General features: G+C 46.5%; 1 protein-coding gene across 10 annotated transcripts in view; it reads left to right on the forward strand.

Moving 5' to 3' along the window:
* Window positions 1–19,860, forward strand: part of DAB1 (DAB adaptor protein 1) — a 1,143,899-nt gene extending 1,124,039 nt beyond the window's left edge. For 6 of the 10 annotated variants that reach the window (XM_063939276.1, XM_063939284.1, XM_063939283.1 and 3 more), the window contains 3 exons: window positions 4,137–4,264; window positions 14,256–14,351; window positions 18,860–19,859. In XM_063939276.1, the coding sequence (XP_063795346.1) occupies window positions 4,137–4,264; window positions 14,256–14,336 (209 nt within the window). In that variant the 3' untranslated portion in view covers window positions 14,337–14,351; window positions 18,860–19,859. Of the gene's footprint in view, window positions 1–4,136; window positions 4,265–14,255; window positions 14,352–18,859 lie in introns of all 10 variants that reach the window. The other 4 variants (XM_063939281.1, XM_063939285.1, XM_063939280.1 and 1 more) reach the window with 3 other exon arrangements.
* The last annotated feature ends 642 nt before the right edge of the window (window positions 19,861–20,502 follow it).

Raw genomic sequence — 20,502 nt, forward strand, 5'->3', positions numbered from 1 at the left:
TCATTTATCTAGCACCTTCTAGAAGATAATACCTGGACTCTGATTGGTTGCTATGGGCAACATCCCATCTTAAATAGAACTCCCATCTTAGTAAATTTACCCGGTTGTATGCTGACAGGGTGTCGACATTATTGTTACCCTTTTGACCACATCCTGGATTGATGGAAAATGTGTGTAATGATGTGGGACTTGGATGTGGATCATTATGTCGACCAATATTAGGTTGACAGTCACTGGTCGATATGCCATGTCACTGGTCAACTTGCACATGATCAACATGGTCAAAAGGTCGACAGGGTCAATAAGTCGACAGTGAAAAGGTAGACACCTGAAAAGGTCGACAGGAGGTTACTATTCCCTAACGTAGTCCATGTGGATGGTAAAGTATGAAAAAGTTTTTAAAAAGCGGGGGAAAAACCCCTTTAAAAACAATGTGTCGACCATTGTCATGTCAACCTGTTGTACCTGTGGACCTTAAACACTGTCGACCTTTTACGTGTCAACTTACTGATCATGTCGACATTTTGTACCTGTCGACCTGATGCATGTCGACCATATGGGGTCGGTCTATTGACTGTCAACCTTATAACTGTTGCCCTAAAGTCCGGATACTGTGGCACTTGTGTATTAGGAGTTGCAAGTGTTTTTTTTCCAGTGTATTACCAACATGACTATTGACACTTAATCACTATAGAGCAGAGGTACCCAAACGCAGTCCTCCAGGCACCCCAACAGGCCAGGTTTTAGGTATATCCATGGCTCAGCACAGATGGTTAAATAAAATTGACTGAGGTGCTAATTAAGTCACCTGTGGCCAAGCATGGATATATTTAAAACCAGGACCATTGGGGTGCTTTGAGGACCGCGTTTGGGAACCTCTGGCTATAGAGACATTTAATGTACCCCAAGGGCTCTACCAGAGGTTCTCAAACGCGGTCTACAAGTCACCCAACGGTCCAGGTTTTAAGTATATCCATGCTTGTCCACAGGTGCCTTAATTAGTACCTCAGTCAATTTGATTTAACAATCTGTACTGAGCCATGGCTATACCTAAAACCTGGACCGCTGGGGAATCTTGAGGACCGCGTTTGAGAACCTCTGCTCTAGACACTTTAGGGAGACATTTACTAAGCAGTGATAAGAGCGGAGAAGTGAGCCAGTGGAGAAGTTGCCCATGGCAACCAATCATCACTGAAGTAACATCTATAATTTGCATACTATAACATTATACAGAACTGCTGATTGGTTGCCATGGGCAACTTCTCTACTAGCTCACTTCTCCGCTTTCATCACTGCTTGGTAAATGTCCCCCGTAGGGGTAAATTTACTAAGATGGAAGTTCTATTTAAGATGGGATGTTACCCTAAACAACCAATCAGATTTTACTTCTCATTTATCTAACACCTTCTAGAAGATAATACCTGGAATCTGATTGGTTGCTATGGGCAACATCCCATCTTAAATAGAACTCCCATCTTAGTAAATTTACCCCTTACACCCCTTTCAGACTGCAAATGGCGGGTCCCACTCCGGAGCCATACACAGTGCTTCCCAGGTGCAACCTGCCTCGGCCCCTTTCACATTGGCGTCCCCAGCCCGGCATATTGCAAGGTTGGTGACATCTCCAATGGTCGCCCGTGCATAGAGTGTGAATGGGAAATGGGTCGCATCAACCGACAGCCTCTTCACGCCGCACAGCGACCTGGTTTAAAGCCATATTCAACCCTGGTCGCTACTTCCCCTGAGCCCTTTCAGACCGCACAGCAACCCAGGTTACTGTGTGCTCCTGTGCAATAACGGGTTATGGCGGTCTGAAAGGGGAATAAGATGCAAATATAGACTTCATTTCTGATAATTGCACAAATTCACTGTTATCTGCCTACAGTACTTTGCTGATGGCCACTAGCCGCCTCCTGCACCCTCCTGATATCCTACAGATGGAGCCAGGCTCATCTAGGCTTCTCTGCTGCACCATGGTGTATTAGCATAAGCCTTTCATCTATTGTTCTCAGCTGCAATACAAGGGATGCAGTCAGTTTTCCTCCAATCAAAATCCCGACGTTCAAAATCCCGACACCAATTGACCGATGGTCAAAATCCCGACAAGGTCAAAATCCCAACATGGACAAAATACCGGCATTTAAAATACCAACAAGGTCAAAATACCGACATGTAAAATGCCGACAGGTCAAAATACCGACATGAGTTTTTCATGATTTTTTTCATTGAAACTGACTTGTTCATACTTTACCATCCCAGTGGACCTGGAGGGGGGGAATATAATAGTGTGCCGAGCGCAGCGAGCCCTGCGAGGGGACGCGGTACACTTTATATGGTGTCCATGTTGACTTATGTCGACATACACACAAAAATATCAAAAACGCATGTCGGTATTTTGACCTGTCGACATTTTACATGTCGGTATTTTGGCCTTGTCGGTATTTTAAATGTCGGTGTTTTGTCCATGTCGGGATTTTGACCATCGGTGCGATGCCTTTGTATTTGTGCGGGGGGCCGGCACTGACATGCGGGGCGGACTAGCCCTGTGCTGGGTGTCCCCCCGCATGTCTGAGTTTACGATCGTAGCTGGCGTCAAGAACCGAGTAAATCCAAACCCGCTCATCTCTACTCATAACGGGTAAGTTTAATGGGGGTAATTCCAAGTTGATCGCAGCAGGAATTCTGTTAGCAGTTGGGCAAAACCATGTGCACTGCAGGGGGGCAGATGTAACATGTGCAGAGAGAGTTAGATTTGGGTGTGGTGTGTTCAAACTGAAATCTAATTTGCAGTGTAAAAATAAAGCAGCCAGTATTTACCCTGCACAGAAACAAAATAACCCACCCAAATCTAACTCTCTCTGCACATGTTACATCTGCCCCACCTGCAGTGCACATGGTTTTGCCCAACTGCTAACAAATTTGCTGTTGCGATCAACTCTGAATCAGCCCCTAAATCAGACTGCCCTGTCTCAGTTAATCCTATTAAAGGCCAAGATGAAGAGTTCTCCATCTGTATATGCCCCTTTTTTTTGGGTGGGGGTTTCAGACAATTTCCCCATTCTTTCCTGCACGTCACATAGGCTGCACTCCGTAGAATGAATGCGCAAACATCCTGACCTGCCATTTCTAACTGAATTGTTCCAGTGAAATGTGCGTAATAGTAACCTGCGAGCACGGGACACGGAACCCGCGGCTAATAGAACCCAGCCCGAGTGTCTGTAATATCCAGGCTACTTTGCCTACTAGGTAGCAGTATACAGATATTTCAGAACTCCACAGAGCAAGCCGGCACCTACACTCAGATGCAGTAAACACCAAGGTGCAATGTTCTCTTGGTATAACCGCCAATATTCTGGTATTTGCTGAATATATAAATAAAGTGACAATAATCCCTACCTAGCAGGAATATCATCCATTTTCCTATACTGCTGGACTCGATTATTTTGTTGGGTAACAGGTGTCCCCGTCTTGAAGTCTCTTTGTATTTTTTATTTGCAACCTTTCCAATCTATTTTGGGCTGTAGAGTTTCTCAGTCCCACATTGCATTACCTGGAACGTCCTTTGTCATTAACTAGAACAATAATGGTCATCAGGATTTGCGGCAATATAAAACTCACGGCTGGCGACGCGGCAGGAAGCCGCCACACTTGCATAAGTCCACAGCCTTTAATAAAATACAGTGTTCAAATATTTCTCCGGTGCCACTACTTGATAAATGCGTTTGTTTCCCTATGACAAATGCCTCTCAACAGGTTCAGACAGCAAACAGGCTGCAGTGGAAAATTATTAGTTACAAACCAGTGACTCCAAGAAGAATTTGATGGAGTCTGTTTAACTTCTGGCAGGAAAATCTGTAATATAGAATGAAATATGGATTTCATAACAGTCTGTGTTCTTTTATCTATCCTCTAACAAATGATTCCTTTATCTGCACCTATGCATGTCCTCCAAAACGCCGCTTCCTTCTCAATGTCATGTAAACGCGTGCGGTAAACAGGTTTTATTTTATTTATTTAATTTCTTTTTTGTACTTTTTTTTTGTCTCTCTCGCTTTTTACTTAAGCTTGATGTTTACATTTGAGTCTTGAGTGTGTGTCCGCGTCTGCTAATTGTCTCCAATGTCATGTCTTCCCAGCGCCAACTCCAGCCCCGAGGCAAAGCTCCCCATCAAAGTCTTCTGCGTCTCACACAAGCGATCCCAACGCGGACGACATCTTTGAAGAAGGTTTTGAAAGTCCCAGTAAAAGTGTAGAACAAGATGCAGTAAGTCGCTCTTAAATATTCAAATGCGAATCGGCCCCCAGACAAAGCACAGTTACGGGCGCCAGTTATTTTTCCCCTGGAAAAGGATAGGTGCGGATAGAATCCTCCGTCTGCCGTTTGTTATGAGTCGGTTTGATGTCGGGAATACATTAGTCGTTGTTACGGTGCTTTGTGCTAAAAGGTTGCGGCATTTAAAGGGCCACTAAGTCTAACCGACAAGAGGAATAAGAGAGGCTGATATAACATCCACAGTTATGTATGATGGAGGGTCAGTCGCTTCTCGGAAATGAATTTATTGGAGAAGTGGGTTTGATCCTCTTAGTAAACTTTTGAAGGACACGGCGTGGACTATTTCTCTATCGTCCTAGTGGATGCTGGGGTTCCTGAAAGGACCATGGGGAATAGCGGCTCCGCAGGAGACAGGGCACAAAAGTAAAGCTTTCCGATCAGGTGGTGTGCACTGGCTCCTCCCCCTATGACCCTCCTCCAAGCCAGTTAGATTTTTGTGCCCGGCCGAGAAGGGTGCAATTCTAGGTGGCTCTCCTAAAGAGCTGCTTAGAGAAAGTTTAGCTTAGGTTTTTTATTTTACAGTGAGTCCTGCTGGCAACAGGATCACTGCAACGAGGGACAGAGGGGAGAAGAAGTGAACTCACCTGCGTGCAGGATGGATTGGCTTCTTGGCTACTGGACATCAGCTCCAGAGGGACGATCACAGGTACAGCCTGGATGGTCACCGGAGCCGCGCCGCCGGCCCCCTTGCAGATGCTGAAGTAAGAAGAGGTCCAGAATCGGCGGCTGAAGACCCTTGCAGTCTTCTAAAGGTAGCGCACAGCACTGCAGCTGTGCGCCATTTTCCTCTCAGCACACTTCACACGCAGTCACTGAGGGTGCAGGGCGCTGGGGGGGGGCGCCCTGGGAGGCAAATGTAAACCTATATACTGGCTAAAAATACCTCACATATAGCCCCCAGAGGCTATATGGAGATATTTAACCCCTGCCAAACTTCACTAAGAGCGGGAGACGAGGCCGCCGGAAAAGGGGCGGGGCCTATCTCCTCAGCACACAGCGCCATTTTCTCTCACAGAAAGGCTGGAGAGAAGGCTCCCAGGCTCTCCCCTGCACTGCACTACAGAAACAGGGTTTAAACAGAGAGGGGGGGCACTAATTGGCGATATAAATATCTATATAAAGATGCTATTAGGGAGAAACACTTATATAAGGTTGTCCCTATATAAAATTATAGCGTTTTTGGTGTGTGCTGGCAAACTCTCCCTCTGTCTCTCCAAAGGGCTAGTGGGTCCTGTCCTCTATCAGAGCATTCCCTGTGTGTGTGCTGTGTGTCGGTACGTGTGTGTCGACATGTAGGAGGACGATGTTGGTGAGGAGGCGGAGCAATTGCCTGTAATGGTGATGTCACTCTCTAGGGAGTCGACACCGGAATGGATGGCTTATTTAGGGAATTACGTGATAATGTCAACACGCTGCAAGGTCGGTTGACGACATGAGACGGCCGACAAACAATTAGTACCGGTCCAGACGTCTCAAAAACACCGTCAGGGGTTTTAAAACGCCCGTTTACTTTAGTCGGTCGACACAGACACAGACAGGGACACTGAATCCAGTGTCGACGGTGAATAAACAAACGTATTCCTTATTAGGGCCACACGTTAAAGGCAATGAAGGAGGTGTTACATATTTCTGATACTACAAGTACCACAAAAGAGGGTATTATGTGGGATGTGAAAAAACTACCATAGTTTTTCCTGAATCAGATAAATTAAATAAAGTGTGTGATGATGCGTGGGTTCCCCCCGATAGAAAATTATGGGCGGTATACCCTTTCCCGCCAGAAGTTAGGGCGCGTTGGAAAACACCCCTTAGGGTGGATAAGGCGCTCACACGCTTATCAAAACAAGTGGCGGTACCGTCTATAGATAGGGCCGTCCTCAAGGACCAGCTGACGGGAGGCTGGAAAATATTGTAAAAAGTATATACACACATACTGGTGTTATACTGCGACCAGCGATCGCCTCGGCCTGGATGTGCAGAGCTGGGGTGGCTTGGTCGGATTCCCTGACTAAAAATATTGATACCCTTGACAGGGACAGTATTTTATTGACTATAGAGCATTTAAAGGATGCATTTCTATATATGCGAGATGCACAGAGGGATATTTGCACTCTGGCATCAAGAGTAAGTGCGATGTCCATATCTGCCAGAAGATGTTTATGGACACGACAGTGGTCAGGTGATGCAGATTCCAAACGGCACAAAGGTGTATTGCCGTATAAAGGAGTTATTTGGGGTCGGTCCATCGGACCTGGTGGCCACGGCAACTGCTGGAAAATCCACCGTTTTTACCCTAAGTCACATCTCTGCAGAAAAAGACACCGTCTTTTCAGCCTCAATCCTTTCGTCCCTATAAGATCATATCTGCCCAGGGATAGAGGAAAGGGAAGAAGACTGCAGCAGGCAGCCCATTCCCAGGAACAGAAGCGTTCCACCGCTTCTGACAAGTTTCTCAGCATGGCGCTGAGACCGTACAGGACCCCTGGATCCTACAAGTAGTATCCCAGGGGTACAGATTGGAATGTCGAGACGTTTCCCCTTCGCAGGCTCCTGAAGTCTGCTTTACCAAGGTCTCCCTCCGACAAGGAGGCAGTATGGGAAAAAATTCACAAGCTGTATTCCCAGCAGGTGATAATTAAATTACCCCTCCTACTACAAGAAAGGGGTATTATTCCACACTATATTGTGGTACTGAAGCCAGAAGGCTAGGTGAGACTTATTCTAAAAAAAATTTTTGAACACTTACAAAGGTTCAAATCAAGATGGAGTCACTCAGAGCAGTGATAACGAACCAGGAAGAAGGGGACTATATAGTGTCCCGGGACATCAGGGATGCTTACCTCTATGTCCCAAATTTGCCCTTCTCACTAAGGGTACCTCAGGTTCGTGGTGCAGAACTGTCACTATCAGTTTCAGACGCTGCCGTTTGGATTGTCCACGGCACCCCGGGTCTTTACCAAGGTAATGGCCGAAATGATGATTCTTCTTCGAAGAAAAGGCGTCTTAATTATCCCTTACTTGGACGATCTCCTGATAAGGGCATAGTCCAGGGAACAGTTGGAGGTCGGAGTAGCACTATCTCGGATACTGCTACAACAGCACGGGTGGATTCTAAATATTCCAAAATCGCAGCTGATCCCGACGACACGTCTGCTGTGCCTAGGGATGATTCTGGATACAGTCCAGAAAAAGGTGTTTCTCCCGGAAGAGAAAGCCAGGGAGTTATCCGAGCTAGTCAGGAACCTCCTAAAAACAGTGCATCATTGCACAAGGGTCCTGGTAAAAATGGTGGCTTCCTACGAAGCAATTCCATTCGACAGATTTCACGCAAGAACTTTTCAGTGGGATCTGCTGGACAAATGGTCCGGATCGCATCTTCAGATGCATCAGCGGATAACCCTATATCCAAGGACAAGGGTGTCTCTCCTGTGGTGGTTATAGAGTGCTCATCTTCTAGAGGGCCGCAGATTCGGCATTCAGGATTGGATGCTGGTGACCACGGAGCCCAGCCCGAGAGGCTGGGGAGCAGTCACACAGGGAAAAAATTTCCAGGGAGTGTGATCAAGTCTGGAGACTTTTCTCCACATAAATATACTGGAGCTAAGGGTAAATTTATAATGCTCTAAGCTTAGCAAGACCTCTGCTTCAAGGTCAGCCGGTATTGATCCAGTGGGAAAAACATCACGGCAGTCGCCCACGTAAACAGACAGGGCGACACAAGAAGCAGGAGGGCAATGGCAAAAAACTGCAAGGACTTTTCGCTGGGCGGAAAATCATGTGATAGCACTGTCAGCAGTGTTTCATCCCGGGAATGGAAACTGGGAAGCAGACTTCCTCAGCAGGCACGACCTCCACCCGGGAGAGTGGAAACTTCATCGGGAAGTTTTTTCCACATGATTGTAAACCGTTGGGAAATACCAAAGGTGGACATGATGGCGTCCCGTCTGAACAAAAAACGGGACAGGTATTGCGCCAGGTCAAGAGACCCTCAGGCAATAGCTGTGGACGTTCTGGTAACACCGTGGGTGTACCAGTCGTGTATGTGTTCCCTCCTCTGCTTCTCATACCTAAGGTGCTGAGAATTATAAGACGTAGAGGAGTAAGAACTATACTCATGGCTCCGGATTGGCCAAGAAGGACTTGGTACCCGGAACTTCAAGAGATGCTTACAGAGGTCTTATGGCCTCTGCCGCTAAGAAGGGACTTGCTTCAGCAAGTACCATGTCTGTTCCAAGACTTACCGCAGCTGCGTTTGTCGGCATGGCGGTGGAAAGCCGGATCCTAAGGGAAAAAGGCATTCCGGAAGAGGTCATTCCTACCCTGGTCAAAGCCAGAAAGGAGGTGACCGCACAACATTATCACCACATGTGGCGAAAATATGGCGTGGTGTGAGGCCAGGAAGGCCCCACAAAGAAATTTCAACTCGGTCGTTTCCTGCATTTCCTGCAAACAGGAGTGTCTATGGGCCTCAAATTGGGGTCCATTAAGTTTCAAATTTCGGCCCTGTCGAATTTCTTCCAGAAAGAATTGGCTTCAGTTCCTGAAGTCCAGAAGTTTGTCAAGGGAGTATTGCATATACAACCCCCTTTTGTGCCTCCAGTGGCACTGAGGGATCTCAACGTAGTTCTGGGATTCCTCAAATCACATTGGTTTAAAACCAGTCAAATCTGTGGATTTGAAGCATCTCACATGAAAAGTGACCATGCTCTTGGCCCTGGCCTGGACCAGGCGAGTGTCAAATTGGTGGTTTTTTCTCAAAAAAGCCCATATCTGTTTGTCCATTCGGACAGGGCAGAGCTGCGGACTCGTCCCCAGTTCTCTCCCTAAGGTGGTGTCAGTGTTTCACCTGAACCAGCTTATTGGGGTGCCTTGCACCTACTAGGGACTTGGAGGACTCCAAGTTGCTGGATGTTGTCAGGGCCCTGAAAATGTGTTCCAGGACGGCTGGAGTCAGGAAAACTGACTTGCTGTTATCCTGTATGCACCCAACAAACTGGGTGCTCTTGCTTCTAAGCAGACTATTGCTAGTTGGATGTGTAATACAATTCAGCTTGCACATTCTGTGGCAGGCCTGCCACAGCCAAAATATGTAAATGCCCATTCCACAAGGAAGGTGGGCTCATCTTGGGCGGCTGCCCGAGGGGTCTCGGCTTTACAACTTTGCCGAGCAGCTACTTGGTCAGGGGCAAACACGTTTGCTAAATTCTACAAATTTGATACCCTGGCTAAGGAGGACCTGGAGTTCTCTCATTCGGTGCTGCAGAGTCATCCGCACTCTCCCGCCCGTTTGGGAGCTTTGGTATAATCCCCATGGTCCTTTCAGGAACCCCAGCATCCACTAGGACGATAGAGAAAATAAGAATTTACTTACCGATAATTCTATTTCTCGGAGTCCGTAGTGGATGCTGGGCGCCCATCCCAAGTGCGGATTATCTGCAATACTTGTACATAGTTACAAAAATCGGGTTATTATTGTTGTGAGCCATCTTTTCAGAGGCTCCGCTGTTATCATACTGTTAACTGGGTTTAGATCACAAGTTGTACGGTGTGATTGGTGTGGCTGGTATGAGTCTTACCCGGGATTCAAAATTCCTCCCTTATTGTGTACGCTCGTCCGGGCACAGTACCTAACTGGCTTGGAGGAGGGTCATAGGGGGAGGAGCCAGTGCACACCACCTGATCGGAAAGCTTTACTTTTGTGCCCTGTCTCCTGCGGAGCCGCTATTCCCCATGGTCCTTTCAGGAACCCCAGCATCCACTACGGACTCCGAGAAATAGAATTATCGGTAAGTAAATTCTTATTTTTACACTCACAAGTGGTTGAGTCAGTCCCAAAGTAATTGAGGTGCTGGTTCTGAGTTTGAAGCAAAGCAAAAACAAGCAAGTAACTGTGCACCTGGGTATTACCAAGCTGCACTGCAGGTGGCGCAGATGTAACGTGCACTTGGGTATTACCATGCTGCACTGCAGGTGGGGCAGATATAACATGCAGCTGGGTATTACCAAGCTGCACTGCAGGTGGGGCAGATGTAACGTGCACCTGGGTATTACCAAGCTGCACTGCAGGTGGGGCAGATGTAACGTGCACCTGGGTATTACCAAGCTGCACTGCAGGTGGGGCAGATGTAACGTGCACTTGGGTATTACCATGCTGCACTGCAGGTGGGGCAAATATAACATGCAGCTGGGTATTACCAAGCTGCACTGCAGGTGGGGCAGATGTAACGTGCACCTGGGTATTACCAAGCTGCACTGCAGGTGGGGCAGATGTAACGTGCACCTGGGTATTACCAAGCTGCACTGCAGGTGGGGCAGATGTAACCTGCACTTGGGTATAACCATGCTGCACTGCAGGTGGGGCAGATATAAGTGCACCTGGGTATTACCAAGCTGCACTGCAGGTGGGGTAGATGTAACGTGCACCTGGGTATTACCAAGCTGCACTGCAGGTGGGGTAGATGTAACGTGCACCTGGGTATTACCAAGCTGCACTGCAGGTGGGGCAGATGTAACCTGCACTTGGGTATAACCATGCTGCACTGCAGGTGGGGCAGATATAACGTGCACCTGGGTATTACCAAGCTGCACTGCAGGTGGGGTAGATGTAACGTGCACCTGGGTATTACCAAGCTGCACTGCAGGTGGGGCAGATGTAACATGCACTTGGGTATTACCATGCTGCACTGCAGGTGGGGCAGATGTAACCTGCACTTGGGTATAACCATGCTGCACTGCAGGTGGGGCAGATATAACGTGCACCTGGGTATTACCAAGCTGCACTGCAGGTGGGGTAGATGTAAAGTGCACCTGGGTATTACCAAGCTGCACTGCAGGTGGGGCAGATGTAACCTGCACCTGGGTATTACCAAGCTGCACTGCAGGTGGGGTAGATGTAACGTGCACCTGGGTATTACCAAGCTGCACTGCAGGTGGGGTAGATGTAACGTGCACCTGGGTATTACCAAGCTGCACTGCAGGTGGGGCAGATGTAACGTGCACTTGGGTATAACCATGTTGCACTGCAGGTGGGGCAGATGTAACGTGCACCTGGGTATTACCAAGCTGCACTGCAGGTGGGGTAGATGTAACGTGCACCTGGGTATTACCAAGCTGCACTGCAGGTGGAGCAGATGTAACATGCACTTGGGTATTACCATGCTGCACTGCAGGTGGGGTAGTTGTAACCTGCACTTGGGTATTACCATGCTGCACTGCAGGTGGGACAGATGTAACATGCACTTGGGTATTACCATGCTGCACTGCAGGTGGGGCAGATGTAACGTGCACCTGGATATGACCATGCTGCACTGCAGGTGGGGCAGATGTAACGTGCACCTGGGTATGACCATGCTGCACTGCAGGTGGGGCAGATGTAACGTGCACCTGGGTATTACCAAGCTGCACTGCAGGTGGGGTAGATGTAACGTGCACCTGGGTATTACCAAGCTGCACTGCAGGTGGAGCAGATGTAACATGCACTTGGGTATTACCATGCTGCACTGCAGGTGGGGTAGATGTAACCTGCACTTGGGTATTACCATGCTGCACTGCAGGTGGGACAGATGTAACATGCACTTGGGTATTACCATGCTGCACTGCAGGTGGGGCAGATGTAACGTGCACCTGGATATGACCATGCTGCACTGCAGGTGGGGCAGATGTAACGTGCACCTGGGTATGACCATGCTGCACTGCAGGTGGGGCAAATGTAATCTGCACCTGGGTATAACCATGTTGCACTGCAGGTGGGGCAGATGTAACGTGCATCTGGGTATAACCATGCTGTACTGCAGGTGGGGAAGATGTAGCATGTTCCTGGGTATAACCATGCTGCACTGCAGGTGGGGCAGATGTAATGTGCACCTGGGTATTGCCATGCTCAACTGCAGGTGGGGCTGATGTAATGTGCACCTAGATATTACCATGCTGCACTGCAGGTGGGGCTGATGTAATGTGCACCTGGGTATTACCATGCTGCACTGCAGGTGGGGCAAATGTAATGTGCACCTGGGTATTACCATGCTGCACTGCAGGTGGGGCTGATGTAATGTGCACCTAGATATTACCATGCTGCACTGCAGGTGGGGCTGATGTAATGTGCACCTAGATATGACCATGCTGCACTGCAGGTGGGGCTGATGTAATGTGCACCTAGATATGACCATGCTGCACTGCAGTGGAGGCAGATGTAACATGTCCAGAGAGAGTTAGATGTGAGAGGGGCGTGTCCTAATGCAGATCTACATTGCAGTGTAACAATAAAGCTGTCCAACATGTGTGGGCTACATGCAAAAGCAGACGGTAGTTACCCTGCATGTAAGAATAATAATAGTATTTGCCCCCCTTGCAGTGGAACACGGTCTGTTCCCGATACAAAGTTACTTATGTTTTTTGCTTTGCTTCTCCCACTCAGAATGATCCCCTTAATTGTCTTCGTTATGTGTAGCACAGATACACGCTTATCCTAGTCACAGTGTTACAGCTATATACTGTACTGGCTAGGAGCAAGATTAAAGAGCTGTGTCCGCTGCCATTTTGCCTGCTCTCTAATATTTTCAGTCCTGCAGACCCTGGTAATAACCCCAATGATGTCATACATCTCTAACAGGGGTAATTATTATAATAAGAGATAGGGTTGGTTTTCTATAGCCGCTGTCCAGTCGATATTTAGCTGCCTTGGCGGTACTGGCCACCAATGGAAAGAGTTATCTCCAGGAACACGCGTGAGCCAGGTAGCCGGGACACGTATGTGCACTGGAGCAGATTTTCTAGTTTTGAGCTTCCAATTCCACTAGCAAAATGTGAAAAAAAGTTTTACAAAATAATAATCAAAAATTAGAGATTAGATAAGATATTTAATGTAATTCCCACGTGGAAAAAAAAAGCTTCATAAATAAATAAGCAATTCTTTTTTCCGTTGACTTATCTTCTGCTACCGCCATCCTGAGATGGCGGTAACAGAAGGACTAGTACCGCCGCAGTCTTTGCTAAGGACGCTTCCCCATGCTGCGGAGAACTTTGCAAACCAGTGAGTGAATATTGCACAATGGCCCTCATTCCGAGTCGTTCGCTCGGTATTTTTCATCGCATCGCAGTGAAATTCCGCTTAGTGCGCATGCGCAATATTCGCACTGCGACTGCGCCAAGTATCTTTGCTATGAAGATAGTATTTTTACTCACGGCTTTTTCATCGCTCCGGCGATCGTAATGTGATTGACAGGAAATGGGTGTTACTGGGCGGAAACAGGCCGTTTTATGGGAGTGTGGCTGAAAACGCTACCGTTTCCGGAAAAAACGCAGGAGTGGCCGGAGAAACGGGGGAGTGGTTGGGCGAACACTGGGTGTGTTTGTGACGTCAAACCAGGAACGACAAGCACTGAACTGATCGCACAGGCAGAGTAAGTCTGGAGCTACTCTAAAACTGCTAAGTAGTTTGTGAGCGCAATATTGCGAATACATCGGTCGCAATTTTAAGATGCTAAGATACACTCCCAGTAGGCGGCGGCTTAGCGTGTGTAACTCTGCTAAATTCGCCTTGCGACCGATCAACTCGGAATGAGGGCCAATGTCTTCATACTGGATCGCTCTGGGCTTAATGAGCCCTAAAAAGGAAATTTTGTAAAGTGTCTGGAACGCATTAGTAATAATACAGATTTTATAAACGTTTCTGCCGCTCTGTCCTAAAAGGTATTCATAATGTGGTGCAATCTAAGTGTAATTGTGTCACACTCCGCCGCGTTAGATAATGAAATCTAGGTCCCAACGAGTGTAATTCTCAGGGTTATGCCTTCTCTCTCTCTCTCTCTCTCTCTCTCTCGCTCTCTCTCTCTCTCGCTCTCTCTCTGACCACTCTTAATGCTTCTGTTTCTTTTTCTACTAAACTGAACTGTGTGCCCTTTGTCCTTGTGTTCTTGTGTTCTAGCCTGATGCATCTCAGGCGTCAGCCTGCACTGATCTAGGTGAGCCCAGTGGCGATTCTATAAGCCCACAGGTCGGTAGCTAGATAGCGCCGATTCGGGTAGGTACCTGTCTTTTCTGTGCTAATGTTGCTGCAGTGTTTGTTATAGTGTCGCACGCATCCTTTGCCTACTCCATAACTCTCTGTGCAGAGTGTCTTTGTCCTTCATTCTTTGTACTGCATAACTGCATGTATCCTTGCTATACCCCGTCTGCCGTCACGCCATCTACATGATCTAATGGAAAAACCTGGGCATTACTTCCAGTATAGGCCTGCAAATACAGTATTTTCTGAAACTGCGTAAACTTATACTTTTTTTTTATACGTTGAGACAACTTAGTTTATTGGTTTACGCAGGACTCTACTACGTTTACTAAAGACATGATTGTCTAGCATTTTAATTGTCTGTTAAGACATACCATACATCATATAGGCGGTTTACTCTGTGTGTTAGATACAATTGTATCAAAGAGCATATACTAGAGCTGAGCTGTGTCATATCCAAGGGCAATAAAGGTATATATTTTTTCATATACACTCAGGGACTGCACAATAAAAGTGTTACAGCCAGAGAGCTATAACGGGGATTGGAAGGGGCGTTCTCACTTGGTAGATGCTAGATCCAAGTGGGCTAAGGGACCTTTTCCATCAGGGGGAGGAGCCATGACACAAGGGGGAGGAGCAAGGCCAGCGGGATAGTTCCTCTACTATTCACGCCACCAACTATCGCCCGAAGCGTGGCGAGCGAAGCAAGCCCGCGAGGGTACTTTTCGGGTACCCTGTTCGGCCGTAGCTCCTACCCCTGGTGACGTGTCTCCTCCTCTTGGTACGTCAGAAGGTCCCTTCTCCCAATCCGATATAGAATCAATCGTTCTCACTTAGGCGAGGTTCAGGGGGGGCAATATGCACATACTGTATACAAGTATTAGAAGCCTACTATATAGGCTTTGATGAAAAGCACAGAAAGAAGTGGAAAAGGAAATGTATTTCACAAAATCTATACTTAGCAGAATGTGACTAAACGCTTTAAAAGAACTGAGCTTTTTTAACTCAGAAAATGAGCCTCAATATGATATTTGCATTGATAGAGGCCAGTGGTTTTAATTAATTTACATAAGCTAGGAATTGCTATTTGTGAAGAAGAGAATTAAACTGTAAAATGTTACTGTTTTGCAAGAAAAAAGAGAAACCCTGTGTGTGTTATTTTTCTAAATGCTGCATATACACGGTGGAGTCACATTATTATGACCTACATGTGACGTCGGCAGTGCGTAGCCCATGAAGTACGTCACGTGACGTGCGCTGGCTTGGTGGGTGTATAAGGTGTGCGATAGGCCGTCTGCACACATATCACTCGTTGCGGTCATGGGTAAAAAGGGCGATTTATCCGAGGTGCAGAAATGGATGATTATCGGCTTTCGGGCTTAGGGCGGCAGTATTTCTGACACAGCGCAGTGTGTGACCTGTCCGCGTGCTGCTGCGGTGAAGGTGTATCGTGACTGGACAAATGGCACCATTGCGAATAACTGACGTGGAAACTGCGGAGCACCACGTGCCATAGATGTGAGATGTGAACGTCGGCTTCGAAGGTGCGTGAGGGCCGACCGACACGCTACAGTGGAGCAGATCACCGTCACAATGACCCTGGGGGCTACCAGACGTGTGTCTAACATGACAGTTCAGCCCGTCTAGCTGCTGTCCGTGCTGCACACGGCGGTTACTCCGGCTATTAGCTGGTGCTCATAATAATGTGACTCCACCGTGTAATTTAATATTGCGACTGTCCACATTTCTTAGCCAGCTGTGCTTGCAATCTAATTTTTGGTGCCCGCTACATTGGGAGACTATAAATGAACTGTGCAAGGCAGCCGGGTCTCCGGTAAGGAGCTCAGTGTCGTTCTTATACAGTGCAGTTACTCCTGCCGCATAGACACGCTTGAGTTTGTTCTATGTGGTTCAGATATTATCAAAGTGTGAGTAATATTATATTTAATCCATAATTCAGCAGCTTTTCTCCATAAACAACAGCCTGTGAAATTGCTCTTTAAATATGCATGACAGTGCGGGTCATTGAGGAGCGATCAAATCTGCAATGGACACGTGCGCCAAGCCCGTCTGCTGGGTGATGGATGGGCCCAAACATTGCTCAGGGAGGAACCAGAATAGATGCCACGTCACCCCCTTCAGTAATAGAAACTTTTATTTTGGTTTTCTCCCTGATACTGCCCAGTTTAGACTCATTTATTACTTGAATGAATAATGACAATGAGGAGGCGCTGCGATCCCTTTTATGTTGTGTCTCCCTAACAATGGCTGCCGCGCATGTGCGGTCAGCCCTGGCAACACTCAGAGCACATGGCAGGGATGGGCTCCTTCCGGAGCCGCTGCATGTGTACAGTGATACATGGTGCCAGTGAGATCGCATCCTTCAATGCCATCTTGGGTGCTCAGACCGCATTGGGATTGCAATTTTTGATAAATCCTCTCTTAGAGGGATTGAAACAATTATTCCCTTAATTGTATGAAACAGTAGGAGGCCTGGTATATAGGGGGTCATTCCGAGTTGATCATAGCTGTGCTACATTTAGCACAGCTGCGATCATTCACACTGACATGCGGGAGGGGGGGGGGGGACGCCCAGCACAGGGCTAGCCCGCCCCGCATGTCAGTTCCGGCTCCCCCCCCCCCCGCAGAAGTGCAAGGGCATAGCACAGCGGCGATGCCTTTGCACTTCAAGAGTAGCTCCTCATCGCTCCCCGGCTCGCAGCGGCTGCGTGTGACGTCACGCAGCCACTGCGGCCCGTCCCCCGTTCGGTCCGGCCACTCCTGCGTTGGCCGGACCGATCCCATGAAACGGCGGGCAAGTGCCGCCATTCCATCCCCTCCTGCCCAGCGATCGCCTCTGCCTGTCAATCAGGCAGAGGCGATCGCAGTCCTGCTGCGGCCTTCAGCACTACGGCGCCGGCACATGCACAGTAGGGACCCGTTCACTCGGCTGCGACAAAAAGCAGCGACCGATCGGGTCGGAATGACCCCCATAGTCCCATCACTCTGGCACCGAAGTACAGAACACGGGTAATATTATTTGCAGGTTTGAAATACTTAAATTCCTTACCCTAATTTATCCCCCATGCTATACCCATATCCGGTCTTTAGATCGACAGCACTTAGGTGCTGTCGTCACTCATTAGGTCAACCACTTTTGGTCGACGTGCATTAGGTCAACATTGCCACTAGGTCGACATGGCAATTTTCGACACATGAAAAGGTTGACATGAGTTTTTCACATTTATTTAAAAAAAAAACACAACTTTTTTATAATTTACGATCCACGTGGACTACGATAGGGAATAGTAACCTGTGCTGAGCGCAGCGGTAGCGGAGAGAAGCTCCTTGCCCGAAGCATGGCGAATGAAGCGTGCCATGCAAGGGGATACGGGGCGCTACTTGGGGTACCCGGTCACTTTCCGAAGAAAACGACACAAAAAAACCAAAACAAAAAATATCATGTCGACCTTTTTCTATGTCGACATGGAAACCGTGCTGACCTATTTCAGGTGTCGACACAGTCACTGTTGACCAATAGTGGTCGACCTAATGACTGTCGATCTAGTTACTGTCGACCCAGCGATCCGCACCCGATATACCATGTTATAAGTATAATGAAACAATGAAATGCAAATTCTGAAATTCTGCAAAATATATCAGTCCAGGTTCCATAATAATAATAATAATAATAATGATGATAATTTTATTTATATAGCGTTCTTTCACGACAGTGTCTAGGTCGACAGTCAATAAGTCAACCCATATGGTCGACAACCATAAGGTCAAAAGGTTGACAGGTAAAAGGCCGACATATCAAAGGTCGATACACAAATGGTTGACATAAGTTTTTTCAGGTTTTTTACATGTCTCCCCAACTGGCATCCACGTGAACTATGATTGGGAATAGTAGCCTGCAGCGGGCGCAGTGGTAGCGTAGTGAGCCACCTTGTCCCAAGTGTGGGGAGCGAAGTATGGCGTGCGAGGTGAGTCCGCGAGGATACACTTTTGCACTGATTGCGGTCACATATGATGAAACATACAAAGTGAGACCCAAAACACTTAAAAAAAACAACTTGTGTCGACCATTATCATGTCGACCGTTTGACCCTGTCTACATTTTGTCCCTATCGAACTTTTGACCCTGTCAACCATATGGGGTCAACCTAATAATCTTATTACGCCTATTACTGTATATGATACTGGGAATACTTAATTATATTTTTAACCCTATGAAAATACACTAGAGTCTTGTATAATACGTGCTCCTAACAAAGCAGTTTATTAATTGGTCAAAAGGACCTGGGATATGTAACAGACTTTTAGAGAAATGTGGCAGCATGCAGAGAATAACTTGCATTCCAATGAGCAAACAACCTATTAGACAGTTCAGTTCGCTACAGCTTTTGTAAGACCTTCTGTCTGTAATTAGTACCTTTTATTAACCACTGTATGGGTGTCAGGTTATGGTGCTAGTTTGCCGCGATGCCTTATTGTTCTTTGTTGTTGTCGTCTGTCCGCAGATGAGATCAGAAGATCCGATCTATGCTCAGATCAAAAGACCTAAGAAATAGCGCTAACGAGCTCGCAGTGCTCCAAGACTTGACCGAATGGACCGGCTGGTTACACCGAAACGGCAGCATTCTCTCTACTGTCCACCACAATGGGTTTCCCTGGTGAACCGATGAAAAGCGAATATTGGCGGAGACAGCACAAAGAGAGGGGGGAAAACACACACAAGCTCTAACATTATTAACCTTGAAAGCTTTGCAAAGAAAGTTCATTTTAGACTTGTACACGATCGCTATTTTTGATCATTGTTTTTTTGTTTTCCTCCTTTTCTGAAGGACGATACGTTTAATATTTTACTACGATTTTCACTTTTTTTTTCTTTTTACATTTTCCTCTTTTTTATAAATGAACAGGAAACTCCAGGTTACACTGTTTTCTCTGTGTCTGTGTTTTCGTATGGACTTATAATAAGACGTCATCACGGAAAAGACATTTATCTCTATATTTACCAAGCCCTGGCATTCGCCTTTTTCTTTCAAGGGACGGGGTGGGGTGACACATTCAGGAGCCTGGGTACTATAGAAAATTCATTGATATTGTTTTTTTAAATTTTTTTTTTAAAATAACATTGCTTCTGTGGCTTTTGCCAATGGGGGTGGAAGAACTTTAAACATTCTGGGTCTAGAGGGCTGTAGACCACTTTCTATACAGCGTATCGGATAACGGACGATACAATGACCAGATTGTTAATAACGAGGAAACGTTGTCACTAAAGACTGGGGAGGTATTTTTCCTCCATATGTATCTTGCTGCTGTACAGCTATGCAGACAAGTCACAACTTCTACGCGTGCCATTTTTGAAAGACATGTCATTTGCCCAATAACTCTGGAATAATTCCAAATTTGAATTTGGATTTAAAAAAAAAAAATATCTGACTTTGTCCTGGGACATAGAGGCATGAATTTGTTATATATATAAATATATATAAAAAAAGAAAAAAAATCTGTGATTAAAATTTACCCATCTCTGTCTCTTTTGTACATACGGGGAAGAAAAAAATGAAAAAAAATATTTTTATTTTGTAATCGTGATATTTGACATTCTTCAAATAGGAAAGGGTTTAAATAACAGGATTTGTAAATATACGTATTACAGATTTTTAAAAAACATTTTATTGTTACTTTGACATAACCCTTCAGCATAAATAGCTAATTTCTGCATTATGATCTAGGTTATTTTTTTTATTTTTTTTTCTCAAGAGTCATCAGATTGTCAGTATCTAATAAACCGAATAGGGATTGCAGTATTATTTTTCCATATTAAGCAAATCATAATGACGGATTGGTTCTCTTTGAGAAAACATAGGGGGTAATTCCAAGTTGATCGCAGCAGGAATTCTGTTAGCAACTGGGCAAAACCATGTGCACTGCAGGGAAGGCAGATTTAACATGTGCAGAGAGAGTTAGATTTGGGTGTGGTATGTTCAATCTGCAATCTAATTTGCAGTGTAAAAATAAAGCAGCCAGTATTTACCCTGCACAGAAATAAAATAACCCACCCAAATCTAACTCTCTCTGCACATGTTATATCTGCCACACCTGCAGTGCACATGGTTTTGCCCAACTGCTAAAAAATTTCCTGCTGTGATCAACT

Source organism: Pseudophryne corroboree, chromosome 9 (genome assembly GCF_028390025.1).
Source record: "Pseudophryne corroboree isolate aPseCor3 chromosome 9, aPseCor3.hap2, whole genome shotgun sequence".
Lineage (NCBI taxonomy): Eukaryota > Metazoa > Chordata > Amphibia > Anura > Myobatrachidae > Pseudophryne > Pseudophryne corroboree.